Below are 16,948 nucleotides of genomic sequence, written 5' to 3' on the forward strand. Positions count from 1 at the left end.
TTTCAGACTTAAGGTTGTTCTGCACGCTTAAGAACAGGAAGTAATGGCGTAACATTAGTGATCCGGATAACTTAGAACGAAGCTCAGATTCTGTATGCCGAAAATTATTTTATGAACTAACGGCAACCCGTCAGTATCTTTCTAAAGACAAAATACGATATTAAAAGATTCGACATGATAGATAATTCCAGATTGTGTCTTAAAATCAGCTTGAAATATGCTGATCTCTTTAATCATGGGCAAATATCTCAGAAACAAGCAAACAGACCAATAAATTTTATTTCACGATATTATAGTCTATATGAGCCGCGCCATGAGAAAACCAACATAGTGGGTTTGCGACCTGTTCGCTTTTAAAGCCTACTGCAATTAGAGAAACCGTTAGCGAACAGCATGGATCCTGACCAGACTGCGCGAGTGCGCAGGCTGGTCTGGATCCATGCTGGTCGCAAACCCACTATGTTGGTTTTCTCATGGCGCGGCTCATATGTTTATTTACGACTGTGAGAAATTTCATTAAAATCCACGCATGATAATATCTTTTTTTATTTGCCAAATTTTTATGTAGTGATTGCAGTGTCTGTCCATCTGTTCATTCGTCCTGGTTTCGTATCTGGACTGTTGTCTTTGTCATTTATGTATGTATTTCTAAGAGACTTGACACAAATGATCAGTATGACATGATGATGTGTTGCATACAAGAACTTTAAATCAGTCCCTCTTACGTTTTTAGCTCACCTGAACTTTGTTCAGGGTGAGCTATTAGTATAGGTGGATACTCTGATGTCTGGCGTCCGTCGTCTATCGTCCTGCGTCAACAGATTTTTCTTAAACATCTTCTCCTCTAAAATTACTGGTCAGAAATTCACCAAACCTGGTCAATAGCTTCCTGGCATGGACCTCTATCAAGTTTGTTAAAATTGTTCACCTTGGCCCCTTTTAGGGGCCTTCTGAGCTAAAAATAGAAAAAACTTGGTCTGTAGTATCAATGTAATGGTTCTGTTTGGTCCCTTTTAGGGGACACCAGAGCTAAAATTTAAAAACAAACTTTTTTATCATGAATTTTGTTGTATTTCCGGTCCGGTCTGTAACCAATAGATTGATTTCAAAAAAATTGGCACCAATGATCAGCACAACATGATGATATGGTGTGTGCACGAACCATAACTGTATCCTTCCTTTTGGAGTTATCTGCCTTTATTGAATGTTCTTGTCCAGGACATAACTCTAAAATCACTGTAGGGAATGTATGCAAATTGCACACAATGATAGAAGACATTTAAAGAAAGCAATATACATGAACCATAACTCCACCAGAGTTATTTTCTCAGTTATCTCCCTTTATTCAGTTTTATATTATTCGTATTTGAACTGATTATTGTTACAATAGATAAAGAACATTTTTTATGAATACTGTCTCAGACCTAAACATTGATGTGACAATGGGACAATAAACGTCAGTTACCTCTTTGATTCAAATGAAACAGTATGGGGGCATGCACGTTTTCAAATGTAGTCGTTTGTTAAAGTATAATTCTGAAAATTTGAAAAATCAGGGTTTTATGAAATTGTACATTGTGGTAATTTTTTATCTGAATGTGAAGACCTACCTTAAAACTGTTGAATATGTGTCCAGCAGTTTATTTCTTTGCTCAGTGGCTATAAATTTGTAAGAGAAAGTTTCTTGGAAATCAGTCATTGACATGACACGACCTAGCTGTAAGTTTTCTATCTTCAATGTGCCTAAATGTAATCAAGTTAACTTAAATCTTTCTTACAAGATTAAAAATCATGAGACATTAGTATGTACAGAACTAAATGAATTAGAAAAAATGACTTTTTATTATTCGCCCGAAGGGACATATTATGTTATGACGCCGGTGTCCGTCTGTCCATCCGTCTGTCCGTCCGGCCGTCCATTAGCAATTTCGTGTCTGCTCTGTAACTCTTGAACCCCTTGAAGGATTTCGAGAGAACTTGACACAAATGTTTACCACAACGAAATGACGTGCAAAGCGCATGTTTTAGATGGCTCACTTCAAGATCAAGGTCAAGGTCACACTTAGGGGTCAAAGGTCATATGACTTTGTTTCGTGTCCGCTGTGTAACTCTTGAACTGCTTGAAGGATTTTAAAGAATCTTGGCACAAATGTTCAACACATCTAGACGATTTGCAGAGAGTATGTTTTGGATGGCTCACTTCAAGGTCAAGGTCACACTTAGGGGTCAAATGTTCTATGACTTTGTTTCGTGTCCGCTCTGTAACTATTGAACTGCTTGAAGGATTTTAAAGAAACTTGGCACAAATGTTAACCACATCGAGACGACATGCAGAGCGCATGTTTCGGATGACTCGCTTCAAGGTCAAGGTCACACTAATGGGTCAGATGTCATACCTTCGGGCGTATATTGCTCCGCATTGCCGTGCTCTTGTTCATTATGTAACAGACAATGTATGCTTGCTTTCACATGTACAGACACAGTTTGGTTAAGTTCAGACAGTGTTATTAATGATAGTACAGTTATATCAGAGGAACTCTGAGAAAATGGATGAGGCATCAAGGGAGGTAAGAACTGTTTGTGATCGGGTTTAATGTCTTTTCCAACAATTTTTCAGTCATATAAACGACGGGGGTAAGAACTTACAGCATGTTTATTTTATCATATTAATACTCTGCTAAGATTTAAAGTAATAACTTTTTCAATATGACTGAGAATGACCTTTACTTCATTTTATTCCAGACAAAGGTAGACACCAGAGTAAAATTACCAACTGTCCACAAGCAAGCCGGAGGTCTTCTCAATGGAAGAATTTGACACTTCTGAAGGTTGAACCATTAAAAAAAGTGAGAGAAAGCTCATCATAGCACACATTTATTGAATGGCTTACTGATCAATAATCCTTGACTATTGACCAGAAAGCCATTCAGTAAGTGTACTATATGATATCAGAAATAGATTTTCAGTTTTGTTTTCAAGTTTTCACATAAATAGGCATTGATGACTACAGACTGGTCATATTGCAAAAACTTTAGACTGACGATTGATATAAGGGATCATGTAACTATTGTCAGTTTCTATGCTAGGGATTATTTCATGACTAGTTTACTTAATACAAGTATTATTTTTAATAAGCGTATGATTTTGGATACCACATATTTTCATGCTCCAAGATAAGTCACATGACACTGTCAATGTGTTTAAATTTCAAGGATTGTGGTTCCCATTATTAGATGCCCTCATGTTTCCACAGAGAAGAATTAAAGATATAGACAACAAGGATATTCTATCAGGTACATGGATTTTAGCAGGTTTGAATCCTATGATATAGCCCTCAGGTACATGGATTTTAGTAGGTTTGAACCCTATGATTTAGCCGTCAGGTACATGGATTTTAGTAGGTTTGAACCTGTAATATAGTTGACAAGGTATTCTGTCAGATTGTTTTGCAGCAAGTTTGATGCCAGAGATATCAGCTACAAGGGTATTCTAATAGGTTCTCAGATTTTAGCAGGTTGTAGCTTGTTATGTAGGCATCAAGTATTTTCTGTCAATCACATGGTTCTTAGTAGGTTTTAAGCCTGTGATATACAGTATGGAATTTTTTTCTGCCTGTTCAAATTTACTTGTTAAATACAAGCAGTGTTTTTGATAGAATTTATATAGGTATATAATAAAACAAGGATATTCTAGTAGGTACATTAATTTTAGAAGGTTTTGTTGTATTAGCTTATTGACTTATGCAGTGGACACTAAATTAAGCTTCTTGCATTGTGAAAGAAAAAGAAATGCCAGTTTTTCAGAGGTGTACAATAATGTCTAAAATATCTGGGGTTCTTTTTCAGATTTCAAACAGCTGATACATCATGTATTAAAAAATATGATGGGATACATAGCCCCACCTGCTATACTTCAAAAAATAATGCAGGATCCAGCATACAATACTGGAAAATTTGGAGAAATTAGAGAACTCATTCTCGGAATGCTCGAAACATATAATTATGAAAAGGTGTAGTATAAGTTCAGCCTTTTTAGCCCACCTGAGCCAAAGGCTCATGGTGAGCTTTTGTGACAGGTCAATGTCCGTTGTCCGTCGTGTGTCGTGTGTCCGTCAACATTTTCTAAAAAAATCTTCTTCTTGAAAACATCTAGGCAGAATTTCACTAAACTTCACAGAAATGATCCTTATGTGGTCCCCTTTCAAAAGTGTTCAAAGAATTGAATTCCATGCAGAACTCTGGTTGGCATGGCAACCGAAAGGAAAAACTTTAAAAGACTTTTTGACCAAAACCACAGGGCCTATGGCTTTGATATCTGATGTGTAGCATCATCTAGTGGTTCTCTACCAAGATTGTTCAAATTATCCCTCTAGGGTCAAATATGGCCCCGCCCCGGGGGTCACATAGTTTGTATAGACTTATATAGGGAAAACTTTGAAAATCTTCTTGTACAAAATCTCACGGCCTAGGGCTTTGATATTTGGTATGTAGCATCATGTAGTGGTCTTCTAATTAGATTGTTCAAATTATTTCCCTAGGGTCAAATATGGCTCCGCCCCGGGGGTCCATAGACTTACATAGACTTACATTATAAGAAAAAAAGTTTAAAAATCTTCTTGTCTGAAACCACAAGACTTAAGCCTTTGATATTTTGTTTGTGGCATAGCCTTTTGGTCCTCAACCAAAATTATTAAAAATTTACCCCTGGGGTGAAAAGAGACCCTGCCATGGGGGTTCCATGTTTTATATAGACTTATATAGGAAAAAACTTTAAAAATCTTCTTGTCTGAAACCACACAACCTAGGGTTTTGATATTTGGCATGATGCATTGCCTAGCAGTCCTCTACCAAAATTGTTCAAATTATGCTCCTGGGGTTAAAAGAGGCTCCGCTCCGGTGTCACTTAATTATTATATGAGTTATATAGGAAAAATACTTAAAAAATCATCTGATCCTTTTTCCAAGACTGTTTAATTATAGTTACCTGATGACCCAAAGTAAGATGAGGTCACTTGACTGTGATCTTGACCTACTGACCTACTTTCTTGTATTTTAAGATACAGCCTTGAAATTTTTATGACATACACAGTTTTGCACACAAATCGTAAAACTGAATTTCATTGACCATGAATGTGACCTACTGACTTTCTTAATATTTTATTATCATTTTGACATTTGAAACATGTAGCTCATATTACTCAGGTGAGAGATCCAGGGTCATCATGACCCTCTTATTTGTTATAAGTGGGCTAAATTCATAATACACTTACCAATAGCTTCACAAGGTTGCATTCAGTGTTGTTATATTTCCTGGTCTTTTGGGATCATGGAGTACATTTAGTTGATATGTAATAGTTCCACTTAAACCGGTGCTAGGGGGCGTGAGAGGTGTTGCATATTTTATTACCTCTCATGAACAGACTCAATCAAACCATGTTTGCTATTTTTTTGCTCTGTTGCATTCTTTGCTTCCAAAGGATCTTTTTACAGATTTTATTTAGTTTTCATGTTTATACAAAAAAATAGGTATTTGTAAGTCCAAGGTCACAACATCAAAGCATTGTGTCAGGAGGGATTCTGTTCTGTTGTTCATTTTCCTGTATTCCAGATGTTTAATTTGATGAAGTTGGTTAATGTGCATTATTTTAGAATTTTGTGAGCATTTGTGTTACTAAAATATCAATAAGAAATGCATTTTATATACATTTTAAGATCTTTTGTTTTAGAAATATTGTCTTGTATCCATGTTTAATTTCAGACCTTGATGATAACCTGTAAAAACCTACTCAACCATGACATCCATGATATCCGTCTACAGCTGAGAAGTTTGACAAATGCTGCAATGAAGGGATATATCCTACGTGGAGATCAGTGTAAAATATGTGAAGAAATCATGAATCAGCCAGATATAGAACTTGTCATGGTCTTCAGGTAAATGATACACTGTCATTAAAGTTCCATAAGGCTTTAAATTTTATGTTAGATAAAGAAACTGCTCTATAGGAAAATATGCATTATTTTTACAAAATAATGAAAGCATTTTCTAAACTTTTTTAGAAATTTAAATAAAATCTGTAGGCATGCAGCTTTAAGATTATATGGGCGTGTTAAATTTCTCTTTCATTTAACACTAGTAATTTAGTTTTATAAAAATGGCATTTCAAAAATATAACTAGTATTCTTTGGTTTCATAGAATTGCTTGCTTGTTTTCTGAGAGTACTGAATCTAATACAATCAAATACAGAAGACTAACAACTTCAGATGTATAGTATTGTCTTGGAGAACATTTGCCTAACCCAGGCGTCAGCTTTACAACCTTTGAATTGATCAGATGTTTGCTGTGTTTACCAGGATAACCTACTGGTCTCTTGATAAACATGTTCAAAGATGCTTTACATACATATACACAAGACAAATATTTGCTGTCTGGATCTGGTATATTTTGCAAAACTGTTTAGTTGATACATTATTACAAAATAATGTATTTTATTCTATGATTCCAGATGTAGCCATATCTATCATAGTTCCTGCCTGCAAGCTATAGGATCTGTCCATTGTATAGTTGGGGAGGATACCTATGTCTGTTACCTGTGTAGCCATACCAAACGTGGTCAGACACAGTGCTCACGATTTCATAGATATCTTTCAAACCCACAGACAGCGCAGATGTTGGGTCTCAAAACAGAAAAAGCTAAGGAGGTAAGATGGTTTAAAAGTAGGCTTTAAGGCCAAGCTTGGACTAAAATGTTGAAGCCCAAATGGCAGCAATGTCGGGCCCATTATTTGTTGTCACATAACCTCAGTGACTCAGACATTTCAGCCAATTAAAAACCAGTGCCCTACAATTCAGAGTTACAGCACATTCAGGATCTAATATATCACGTTTGACCCTTTACTGTGCTCTTGACCATTGAGATAGGGACTTCCCTTCTGTGGCAATACTCTGTTTAATTGAGGGAAATATTTCTGCCAAATAAAAAGAGGTTGCGCCATGCTTGACACTCATGGTCCGCTTTGCATTGCATGGTCTTTTGCCAGACTTTGTTGCCCACATTTTGTTCTGAAGCTTTCGTTTGGGCTCAAAAAAGTGAACCAATGTCTCGTCACCAGTGACGACATTTGCGAAAGACCGTGCATTGTAATTTGGAAACTGTTTAAGCAACAATTTTGCGCATTGCACGCGTGCCTCTTTCTGCTAATCTGTCAACAGATGGAGAATCCATCTAGCACAGATCTTTCTCATTTTCAAATTACGTTTCAGAATTGTATGAGCTGCTCCTAATGAGATGCCAACCATACAAGCTATTTGCCTAGCGGTGTATCTTGTATCAGTAGCAACTATTTCTTTTGCTCTAGCAACCATCTGACGTTGCTGTTTTCGACCGACAGACATGTGGTGCATCTTCTGTTGAAACTAACCCACATTTGAATTTCTTAAACCAACGAATAACTGTCGAATAAGACATTTCGTTATGCCCATAAACAGAACATATTTCATCAAAAATGTCTTTACACCCTATGCCAAGAATACAACGATTCTTAACATAGGACCGTATTTCAACGGCGTACGCTGACCTTCTTCCAACCATTTTTGTATTAGTATACACGAGTAGGCAATGTTTAGCGAGCGATAGACACAGCTAAAGTGAACGGATTTTAATGGGTGTGGTATCAATGTAAAGCTAACATGTTTATCTACCAAATAATCTTAATTTCTTCGTGATTGTCGCATTACTGAGCGAGATAACATTCTAGATGCATTCATATTTGAACAATCCTCGTATAATGTGGCTGGGTGGGATATCATGTCACGTGTCTACGGCATGATATTCCGGTGAGGCAGCACTATGAAGTTGGGCATTGTGCTCACTGCTACAAGTAGACACCATCGTCTATATGACTGAAAAATTGTTGAAAAAGACGTTAACCCCCCCCCCCCCCCCCCCCCCCCCCCCCCCCCGGCCTCCCCCCCCCCCCTACACACACACAGAGAGAAATAAATGCTCCATGAATATTGAAGTTATTGCTTAGACAAGAATTGACTTTGACCTTTAAGATAGGAATGCAACACGTCTCCTAACTGAGGTAAACCTTCATGCCAAATATAAACAAGATTGCTCCATACATGTCAAAGGTACAGTTCAGACAAAATTGGATAAACACACTATTTTGACAACTATATCAAGCTCACTGCTTGAAGCGACCCGACAATAAATTGTGTGTGTGTGTGTGTGTGCGTGCGTGTGTGCGTGCGTGCGTGCGTGTGTGTGTGTGTGTGCGGGTTTAACGTCTTTTTCAACAATTTTTCAGTCATATAAACGACGGTGTCTACTTGTAACAGTGAGCACAATGCCCAACTTTATAGTGCTGCCTCACTGGAATATCACGCCATAGACACGTGACATGATACCCCACCCAGTCACATTATACTGACACCGGGCTGACCAGTCCTAGCACTATCCCCTTAATGCTGAGCGCCAAGCGAGGAAGCTGCTAGTACCATATTTACGGTTTGGTATGACGCGGCCGGGGATCAAACCCACGACATCCCACTCTCGAAGCGGACGCTCTACCTCTAGGCTACCGAGGCGACTATTATGGTATACTGTGAAGAAAGGTGTTAATTTTTTTATGATAACCTCTTTTGAAAGAATAATAATTTAATGAAGTGCAAAGAATTCATGTTGTCATGCCTTATCGTTACGCCTTTTTCACCGATTTTGTTCGAGCCTCAATCAGGGCATTGAATTCTTCATGTGAGGAAGCCATCCAGCTGGCTTATGGAATGTCGGTGGTTCTACCAAGGTGCCCGCTTGTGATGAAATAATGCACGGAAGGACACCTGGGGACTTCCTCCACCATCAAAGCTCAAAGCTGGAAAGTCGCCATATGACCTATAATTGTGTCGGTGCAATGTTAAACCGAACAAAAACATAAACAAAATCATTCATATATGGGGACCACGGGTGCCCTTCCAAAGATTTTTTTCAGGCATTGACAGGCAGATGGAAAGAACTTCAAAACTTTAGCTTACTAGCATCCATGAATGGAATAATTTACCATATTAAGACTTGAACTAACGGTGACTGGGAAAGTAATTTTATAACTAGTGACCATAGTCACTTTTACATGGAAGCACTAATATTTTTTTTTTTTTTTTGTTTTGGGTGGGGGGTGTCCGCGGTATAGTGGTTAAGGTTGCCAACTTAAAATCACTTGCCCACCATCTCTGTGGGATTGAAACCTCTCTTTAGCTATAGAATTCTTTTACGTAAGCAATTTATCCAGCTGACTTATGATATATAATAATGGAAGGCCAATGGGTTATTATTGCCTGGAGGAGCAAAGGGTTCTTCCTCAACCTTAAAAAGTTGGAAGTCATCAGATTACCTACAAATTTATTGGTGCACCATTGAAGCCAAACAAATCAAATTATTGATACTTTAAAATGACAGTAAAATCATATGTCGATAATTTCGTGAAGGCTTCCCATTGTATTTAATGATTTTGGTTTTAGATAAAGTTTGTTTTTTGTAAGAATTATTTGTGCGGTTTTATTTTTGCCAGCACCAAATGTACATCTGTGTTATATTTACATCCTTTCTTTTGTTCACTTTTAGCTGGGAATACTGACAGAAAATGCAAAATCAGAATCATCAGCAAGAACGAGCCGCACAACCTCGTGTATTTTCCAACAGGAACAATTTCAACTTAACGTGGCAGCACCAAGAATATTTGACTAGAATCATTAATGACAAGGATAGAGGATGCAACTATTGCAACTGCTTCTGTATTATTGAAAAGTTGCCGAAGAGTTGTGATGAAAAAAAAAGTTTTGTTGAAACTACAAACTTTTTACTGAAGTTGTACAGTCGAACTTTGTTCGCTCGAGCTTGGATAACTTGAGCGCCACCCTTCGCCCAACTCATCCCTACAAAATTTCTGTATAATGTATATTGTCCCAATGCTCAAAGTGCGGAGAACTCCAACTAAATTTGCCTGTTCCGTTGAGTTCGAACAAACAAAGTTTAAGAGAGAATGAGAATTTGGCACGGCAACTATTTTGTCAGTGTTTAGCGGTTAAGTGGCATGGTAACTTCTCTGGAAGAACACGGCTACTTGGTAAAGAAGTCCTCATTTTCAGAGAGGTGTTTGAGGTGTGTAGACTGCTTTATAAAGGAAGCTGCTATGGTGACAAGATACTGTCAGGATAGTAACATCTGTTAAGACGTGAAGTAGAGGTAGATGTGGGGAAAGCTAGACTAAAGTAATACGATAACAACAAGTTTTGAAAATTGGTTGTAATTGTGAATATTTTATATAAATAGGCTAGTGCAATACAAAGTAATATGCTATATACATGTATATAAGAACAGTTTAGCTCTAAAATTAAAAGGATCTGTATGTCGTCACAGAATAGTATACAAGATAACATAAACCTATAAACATCTGAAAGAAGTACTTCATCTTGTTCAATATTAACATTGTTACACCATGATATTGTATAAAATTTACCGCAGTAATCCGATGAAAATACAGAAAATAAAAAGGTTTTGTAAAGATCAAAATCATTTTCTCTAGTGAAAATGAAGTTTTTAAGTTTTTATTATGCCATTGCAATGCCATTTCCTCATGTAGTGTTCATTCAAAAGATACTCCAGTCCTTCACTGAAACAAACAAATGTCCTCCATATACCATGCTTGAGTGAATATGAGCATCTTATATATATATAGTCATTATATGATTAATACATTTCTTAAAGCTTTCTGAAATTTATTACACATTCAGTGGATGCTCTAGAACAACTGAAGATGAGTGTATCCACAATATGATGTTTATTTATGAATTAATGTTCCAGAAAATGTGTTCCATCTGTAACTTGTATCTTGATCTATTATTGTACCAGAGCTACTACCAGATAATGCCTCTACCCATACCATCTGCCCAGCTGTCAAAACAGCCACTGTATCAGCAGTTGAGCACCCGTAGTTTGCATCTCCATAGAATGCTGCCACAGTATACTTGCTACCATCCACCATAAGACCGATGGTCAAAGCTTTGTTGATTATCACACAAAATACCACAGTAAACAAGTATGTTCCACTGGTGGTTGCTGTAAATTTGCCGGTCCTGGAGCTGTATGCATCTCCTTCATTGAAGAGTACAGTAGGAAACACAAAAGTCTGTCCTGCAGGAGCAGCACTGTCAGAGTTCAACCTTGCCTTGAAAGTTATTGTTGGTGTTACAGCTTCATCTAAAACCAAAGAAGGGCCTATTTAAAAGTACAAAATAAAAACACCTGACTTTTTACTGTTTATTCATGCACAGCTCTTCATGATCCTCTTCATGAATATTGTCAAAACTATCTACTGTACCTTCCAGGGGGAGTAACTTGAGTCAAGAGTTTCTAGTGATTCTCTTGAAAATTACAGAATAAAGCAACACTTTTGAAAGTTACATTTTTCAAATTACTTTAATAAAGTCACTCATATCAGAAATCTATTTTAACTGTGTATGCATTGCACAAGATTATCTCCCTGGGACTCGATAATATAAAACTTATAAAACTATCATTTAGTATAAAATTATATAATATATCTAGATCTTGAAACATCTGCTAGTATAATATTTCTATTTCCGAACAGAAATCTGATTATCTTCAGGGGTGGATCAAGGATTATGAGTTGAAAGGATGGGTTGAAAATTTTACAGATGGTCTGAGGATATGCTCCCCATCAAAAACATCATGTTTGCCATCCAAGCGTTTACTGTAAAATATCAGTTGTACTTGAAATACAGCTGAACCTGTCTTAGTGGCCACCTGTATTAAGCAGGCACTTGCTTTAAGTAGCCAGTCACCTTATTTCTCAAAATGATTTTTTGTACTTCATTCAACTTGTTTAAAACAGCAAACTGCCTTTAGCACCAAGATTGTACAGCTCCTTTTGCAGGCTGCTTAATACAGGTTTGTCTAATACAATTTACAAGCAGTGTGAGTTGCAAATTGAGGTACTTAAAAATTTTGAATCGCGTGCCAGATATGTTTTAATGGCAGTGTGGACTCAGCATAAGCGTATGAACTCGGGAAGTGTAAAACTTTATTTGGCTGACACAGAGTGAAGCAGGGTATCAAAATGACATTCCTTCTTTTTCAAACAATTCTGAGCATATTACTTTACCCTGAAGCTGACTGAAAATGAGCTGTAACAGAATTTAATAAAGTCTCATGCCCATGTCTAAATGAGCACTGCTAAATTAGTCCGGCTACCGATTAGATAATCTTTTTTTTCTATACCTTTTATCATTTCACTTAAATATTCTGAATGATCTCTCCCGGCTCTGATTATCCTATGTTTTAGAAGAAAAAGGACATAAATACATGTATACAAAATTTGAATAGCCTCAGGAGTTATCTCCTGTGAACAAAACACAGGATCTGAACACAGTCTAATTCGATAATCAACATAAGAGCTATATGACCAGCAAGGATCCAGATCTGTCCACATCCATCTGTTCGTTTATCAATTTCAGCACTTGTATGCTTCTGATAAGAGATCAGTATGGAGCCAGACCACACTACGAATGTGCAGTGTGGTCTGGATCCATACTGGTCACAAAGCCGTAACATTGGTTTTCACACAGCTGTGCTCAAATATTTCTATAATAACCTCGTAAATTCACAGAAATTAAAACATGTCATGAAAACAATTAACAGATAAGTACTATTACAAATATACTGAACAAAACAGCTACTCCCCATTTAAGATTTTGCTAATATCGTGATTTTGCCAATATCTTAACAAGAAAGCCATGGTGGTCCTATATCACTCATTAAAGAATCTGCCATTTTTGTGGGTTTTTTCAATGACTTCATTTAGACTCAAGGTCACTGACACTGGTCATTCAACGATATGCATTAGAAATTCTGTGTGTTGTTTTTAAAGAATTTCCCACAAACAGTTCAACTTTTTGAATATGGGCAGTAATTGTTCCCATTTACTAACAACTACAGTCAATGCCACTGACCATCTGTGTCGGAAATAATGACATTTTTTTTCAATGAAATTATTGAGAAAATGTGCAAAACTTTAATAAACAAGCAAAATTCAGTTAATTTATGTCTGCCACCAAATAGTTTGTTTTTTTGTGAATGTGGAAACAGTTTCTATACTTTAAAGATATTTAATTTCCAAATGAGCACAAATGATATATAATGAGACATGGTTTTTGGTTTCTATTTTTTACCAAATATCTGCTCTATAGTGGACTATATTTATATTAAGTTTAATGAAGATCCATCAATTGGTCACTTTATTGTTTGGAAATTTATGTATAGCATTAACTGAAGTCATCCTGAGGAAAGATGTGCATGCACCATTACCCTGTTGTGATCTACATTTGTGTGAAATTTCATTAAGATCAATCAATAGGTTACTTAGATAAAAAAAATTACAAAATCGAGGGGAAAAGCTATGATTGTACTGGGTCAAGGGGGATACTACTAAAAGTGAGTAAAGGTCATGTGCTAATTAATAAGTGTATGCAGTTTATAAGCATTTTAATTTTTTTACCAAAACAAGAGGAAAAACTGCCTTTGAATTATAAGCATTTTCAAACTTTTTAAACAAATGTAGGGAAAAAGACTCTGGTTTTACTGGGTCAAGGGAGATAATACTATATGAGCACAAAGGTCATGTAGTAATTAATAATTATGTGAGGTTTGCTGGTTCTAGCTAAAATATGTTTTGAATTATAAGCATTCAAATCAAGGGGTAGAACTCTGGTTTTACTGGGTCAAGGGGGATAATACCATGTGCTAGCAAAGGTCATGTGATAATTAATAATTATGCAAGGTTTGCTGATTTCTAGCTAAAATACATCTTTAAATTATAGCCATTAAAATCAAGGGGAAAAACTCTGGTTTTACTGGGACAAGGGGGATAATACTATGTACTAGCCAAGGTAATGTGTTAATTAATAATTTTGTAATAATAAGATATGATGCCAAAGATAGTGATGCTGACACCTTGGTGAGTAGAATAGTTCTCACTATTCTTCAGTCGAGCAAAAATGTGCTGAATTTTTTAAAAATTGGACAACTTTGAAGAAATGGTACTTCATGAGTTTGTAAACGACTTTCATGTTCATTAACATTTGAAGTTTGTTACATACTAAATGAGTCTGTATTTACATGAATTACAACACGATTTTCATGTGTACATGTGGCAAAGGTCATGCTGTGACACAAAAGAACCATAATATTTGATCAGATTTAAAAATAATGTTTAAATATCATACAAATATCATGATCAAACATTGGTTGTGCTAAATCCTGTAGATTTCTTATTAAACATTTTTTTGAGTGATCATTCAAATCTACACCTCTGTATTAAATTGTATTCAACCATTTTCTAAAACTACTTCATGTGTACTTTAGTAACTTTTTATAAAATGGGGTGTGGTAGTAAAATGAAAAGAAAAATCGTATCATTGCACGACTCAATACTTTTAATATTTTTATGTTATTAACTACTTGTTGATATGAATGTATGTATACTTTAAAAAAACTAGATGTGTGTCCATAGCACACTGGTGCCCCCACTTCCTGTCACTGTACATTGTTTCAGGACTCTAGGTGAAATATTTTCAAGATGTATGCAACACAAACGTTTAAGCATTTTATGTGTATTTTTCATGGACCATAACTCTGGCATGGCTGAGTAAAATCCCAAACAGAACACCAGGTACACAACTTCACACAATACATAACAATCCTCTGTTTTATGACTCTAGATCAAATTTTGAGATATATAGGACAAAATCGTTTATGCCTTTAATGCACATTTTTGACTAAGTAAAGGGCCATAACTCTGGTCTTGTATAGTGAAATCCAAAACAAAACTTATGTGCACAAATTCACATGCTAAGTAATATTCTTACCTAGTTTCATGACTATAGGCCAAACTTTTTAAAGACATATGCACACAAACTTTAAAGCACTGTAACGCACACACTTTAAAGCACTTTTAGACTTTATCACGTTTCACGTCGTGGTAGTGAAATAAAGACATTACATAAAATTTATAATGCACAAATGTTATAAAGCTTTGACTAAGACATTGTTTATATTATAGGAGACGTTGGTCAAATTGACTTGTTTATAATAGTGATTTAGATTTTGATTTAAAATTTTGATGTTTCAGGAAAAGCTAACAGGTGATAAAAATAATATTACATTTATGACTTTCCACATTGGATTTATTAAACTCCCCCAAAAATGCCATTTTCAAATGCAGATAACTCTTTTCACTACTGGTGATCTATGACTTTTATTGCAGATCTTTTGTTTCTTAGATGATTGTCCTTCAATATCCAAAGTTTGAAGAAATTCTGTTATTGGGAAAAATCTCGCCCATTTCATATACAGAGACTCTGGCGTGCGCCTTTAAATAATCCTAGGTCTAATACGTTCCGAGATATCTGTGACACAAACTTTTAGGCCCTTTTTATACATATTTTTTACCAAGTAAAAGGCCATAACTCTGGTCTAGCTTTATGAATTCACAGTAAAACACCAGGTGCACAACTTCACATGTTAAAAGACAATCCTGTGAGGTTTAATGAATCTGTGTCGGATACATTTTGGGATATACACGACACAAATTCTGACGGACATATTTTTAATAAGAGCAATCACTCTGGTCTGTGTTAAATACTTGTTAAAACACTGGGTGCACAATTTGATGACTCTGGGTCAAATACTTTTTGAGATAAGCACGACACAAATTTGGATGGACAGACTCAGAAGTGCTCCCAAAAACTTTAGGGTGCTCAAAATGTACTGATAGGATATTGGCAAGAGCAAATGGAGGGCTAGCTGTTTTGTTCAATATATATTTATGCTCAGAAGTGTGTGAATAAATAAAACACCAAACTCTGTATTTATCAAGTTATAAGACAAATTATTCTTGCGTTGGTATTGTTTTGATAGTTATTAGTTTACTTATTTATAGGGAATATAGCTTTACTAACAGTTGAAATGTCTACTAGCAGAAATTTGTATTACCTTTGAGAGTTTGCAGTTCTTGAATCTTTGCTTGGAGCGTCTCTAATGTCTTATTTTCAATCTTTGCCATTTTTTCATCAATGTTCTTCTCAAGCTCCTGCTGCTTTGCAGTCAGTGTATCCGATATTTTCGTTCCAAGGGCTTCCAACTTCTCAATATTGTTACTATAGTCTTCCAACTGCTGGTCAATATTCTTCAGTGTAGCATCAACCTCTGTCTTCTTATTTTCAACAAACTTGACAGATTGTTCTATCTCCGATTTCATCCTCTCCATCTGAAATTCTATGCGAACCATCTTCTCCAACACTTTCTCTTCAAAATCATACTTTGAACAGTGTGGTTCTTCCGAATTTACACGAAGGAAGAGAAAGAAAAGAAACAAAAATTTACAATACAGCATGTTTTTGCTTTCCTTTTGTACGCCGTTACGTCCTTTCCGTGACAGAATCAGTATAGAAATGTGTGAAAATACACCATCTGGCTTTATTTCCTGCTACAGCATGTGTGTGAGGGATGTTTAACAAGTCTTAAAAGTTCCATAAGGCTTTAAATTTTATGTTAGAAACAGACAAAGAAACTGCCCATTTGTAAAATATATGCGTAATTTAATGGTTAGAAAAGTGCTACTTTCAATTTTACACATGAACTTATACAGTTTGAACCAAAAAGGGAGGTAATCAAAATAATGGATTCAGTAATTATTTCTGCAATGTTGATAAAGTATTCAAACTTACGACAAATATATGAGAAAAAAGCTATTGAAAGTAGGATTTACCAAGAACATAAACGATTTTATGTTCAAAACAAAGGAATGACAGCCACATTTTAAACAAAGGCATTATGAGGCTTTAACCTATAAACTGTTAAAAAACATTTAGATT

At 35.9% G+C, this 16,948-nt stretch overlaps 2 protein-coding genes across 2 annotated transcripts; one reads left to right on the plus strand and one right to left on the minus strand.

Annotated features, from left to right (window-relative positions):
* Positions 1–3,215: 3,215 nt before the first annotated feature.
* Positions 3,216–10,382, plus strand: LOC128550423 (vacuolar protein sorting-associated protein 8 homolog). The gene is made up of 5 exons (XM_053529393.1): positions 3,216–3,293; positions 3,846–4,009; positions 5,758–5,930; positions 6,504–6,699; positions 9,621–10,382. Exons 1-5 carry the CDS (start codon positions 3,242–3,244, stop codon positions 9,741–9,743), a joined length of 708 nt encoding a protein of 235 aa, XP_053385368.1. The 5' UTR covers positions 3,216–3,241; the 3' UTR covers positions 9,744–10,382.
* A 53-nt stretch (positions 10,383–10,435) lies between these two features.
* LOC123539443 (heavy metal-binding protein HIP-like) lies at positions 10,436–16,502 on the minus strand. Its single transcript, XM_053529392.1, has 2 exons — positions 16,068–16,502; positions 10,436–11,255 (listed from the first exon to the last, which is right to left on the minus strand). Exons 1-2 carry the CDS (start codon positions 16,465–16,467, stop codon positions 10,837–10,839), a joined length of 819 nt encoding a protein of 272 aa, XP_053385367.1. The 5' UTR covers positions 16,468–16,502; the 3' UTR covers positions 10,436–10,836.
* Positions 16,503–16,948: the final 446 nt, after the last annotated feature.

Source organism: Mercenaria mercenaria, chromosome 18, assembly GCF_021730395.1.
Source record: "Mercenaria mercenaria strain notata chromosome 18, MADL_Memer_1, whole genome shotgun sequence".
Taxonomy (NCBI): domain Eukaryota; kingdom Metazoa; phylum Mollusca; class Bivalvia; order Venerida; family Veneridae; genus Mercenaria; species Mercenaria mercenaria.

Excerpts from the sequence above, each read along its gene's own strand:
- LOC128550423 (XM_053529393.1), top strand. The coding sequence starts at position 3,242 with ATGTTTCCACAGAGAAGAATTAAAGATATAGACAACAAGGATATTCTA. Across the intron at positions 3,294-3,845 it reads CAACAAGGATATTCTATCAG|ATTTCAAACAGCTGATACAT; the intron begins GTACATGGATTT and ends GTTCTTTTTCAG. Across the intron at positions 6,700-9,620 it reads AAACAGAAAAAGCTAAGGAG|CTGGGAATACTGACAGAAAA; the intron begins GTAAGATGGTTT and ends GTTCACTTTTAG.
- LOC123539443 (XM_053529392.1), bottom strand. The coding sequence starts at position 16,467 with ATGCTGTATTGTAAATTTTTGTTTCTTTTCTTTCTCTTCCTTCGTGTA. Across the intron at positions 11,256-16,067 it reads AGAACTGCAAACTCTCAAAG|ATGAAGCTGTAACACCAACA; the intron begins GTAATACAAATT and ends CTTTGGTTTTAG.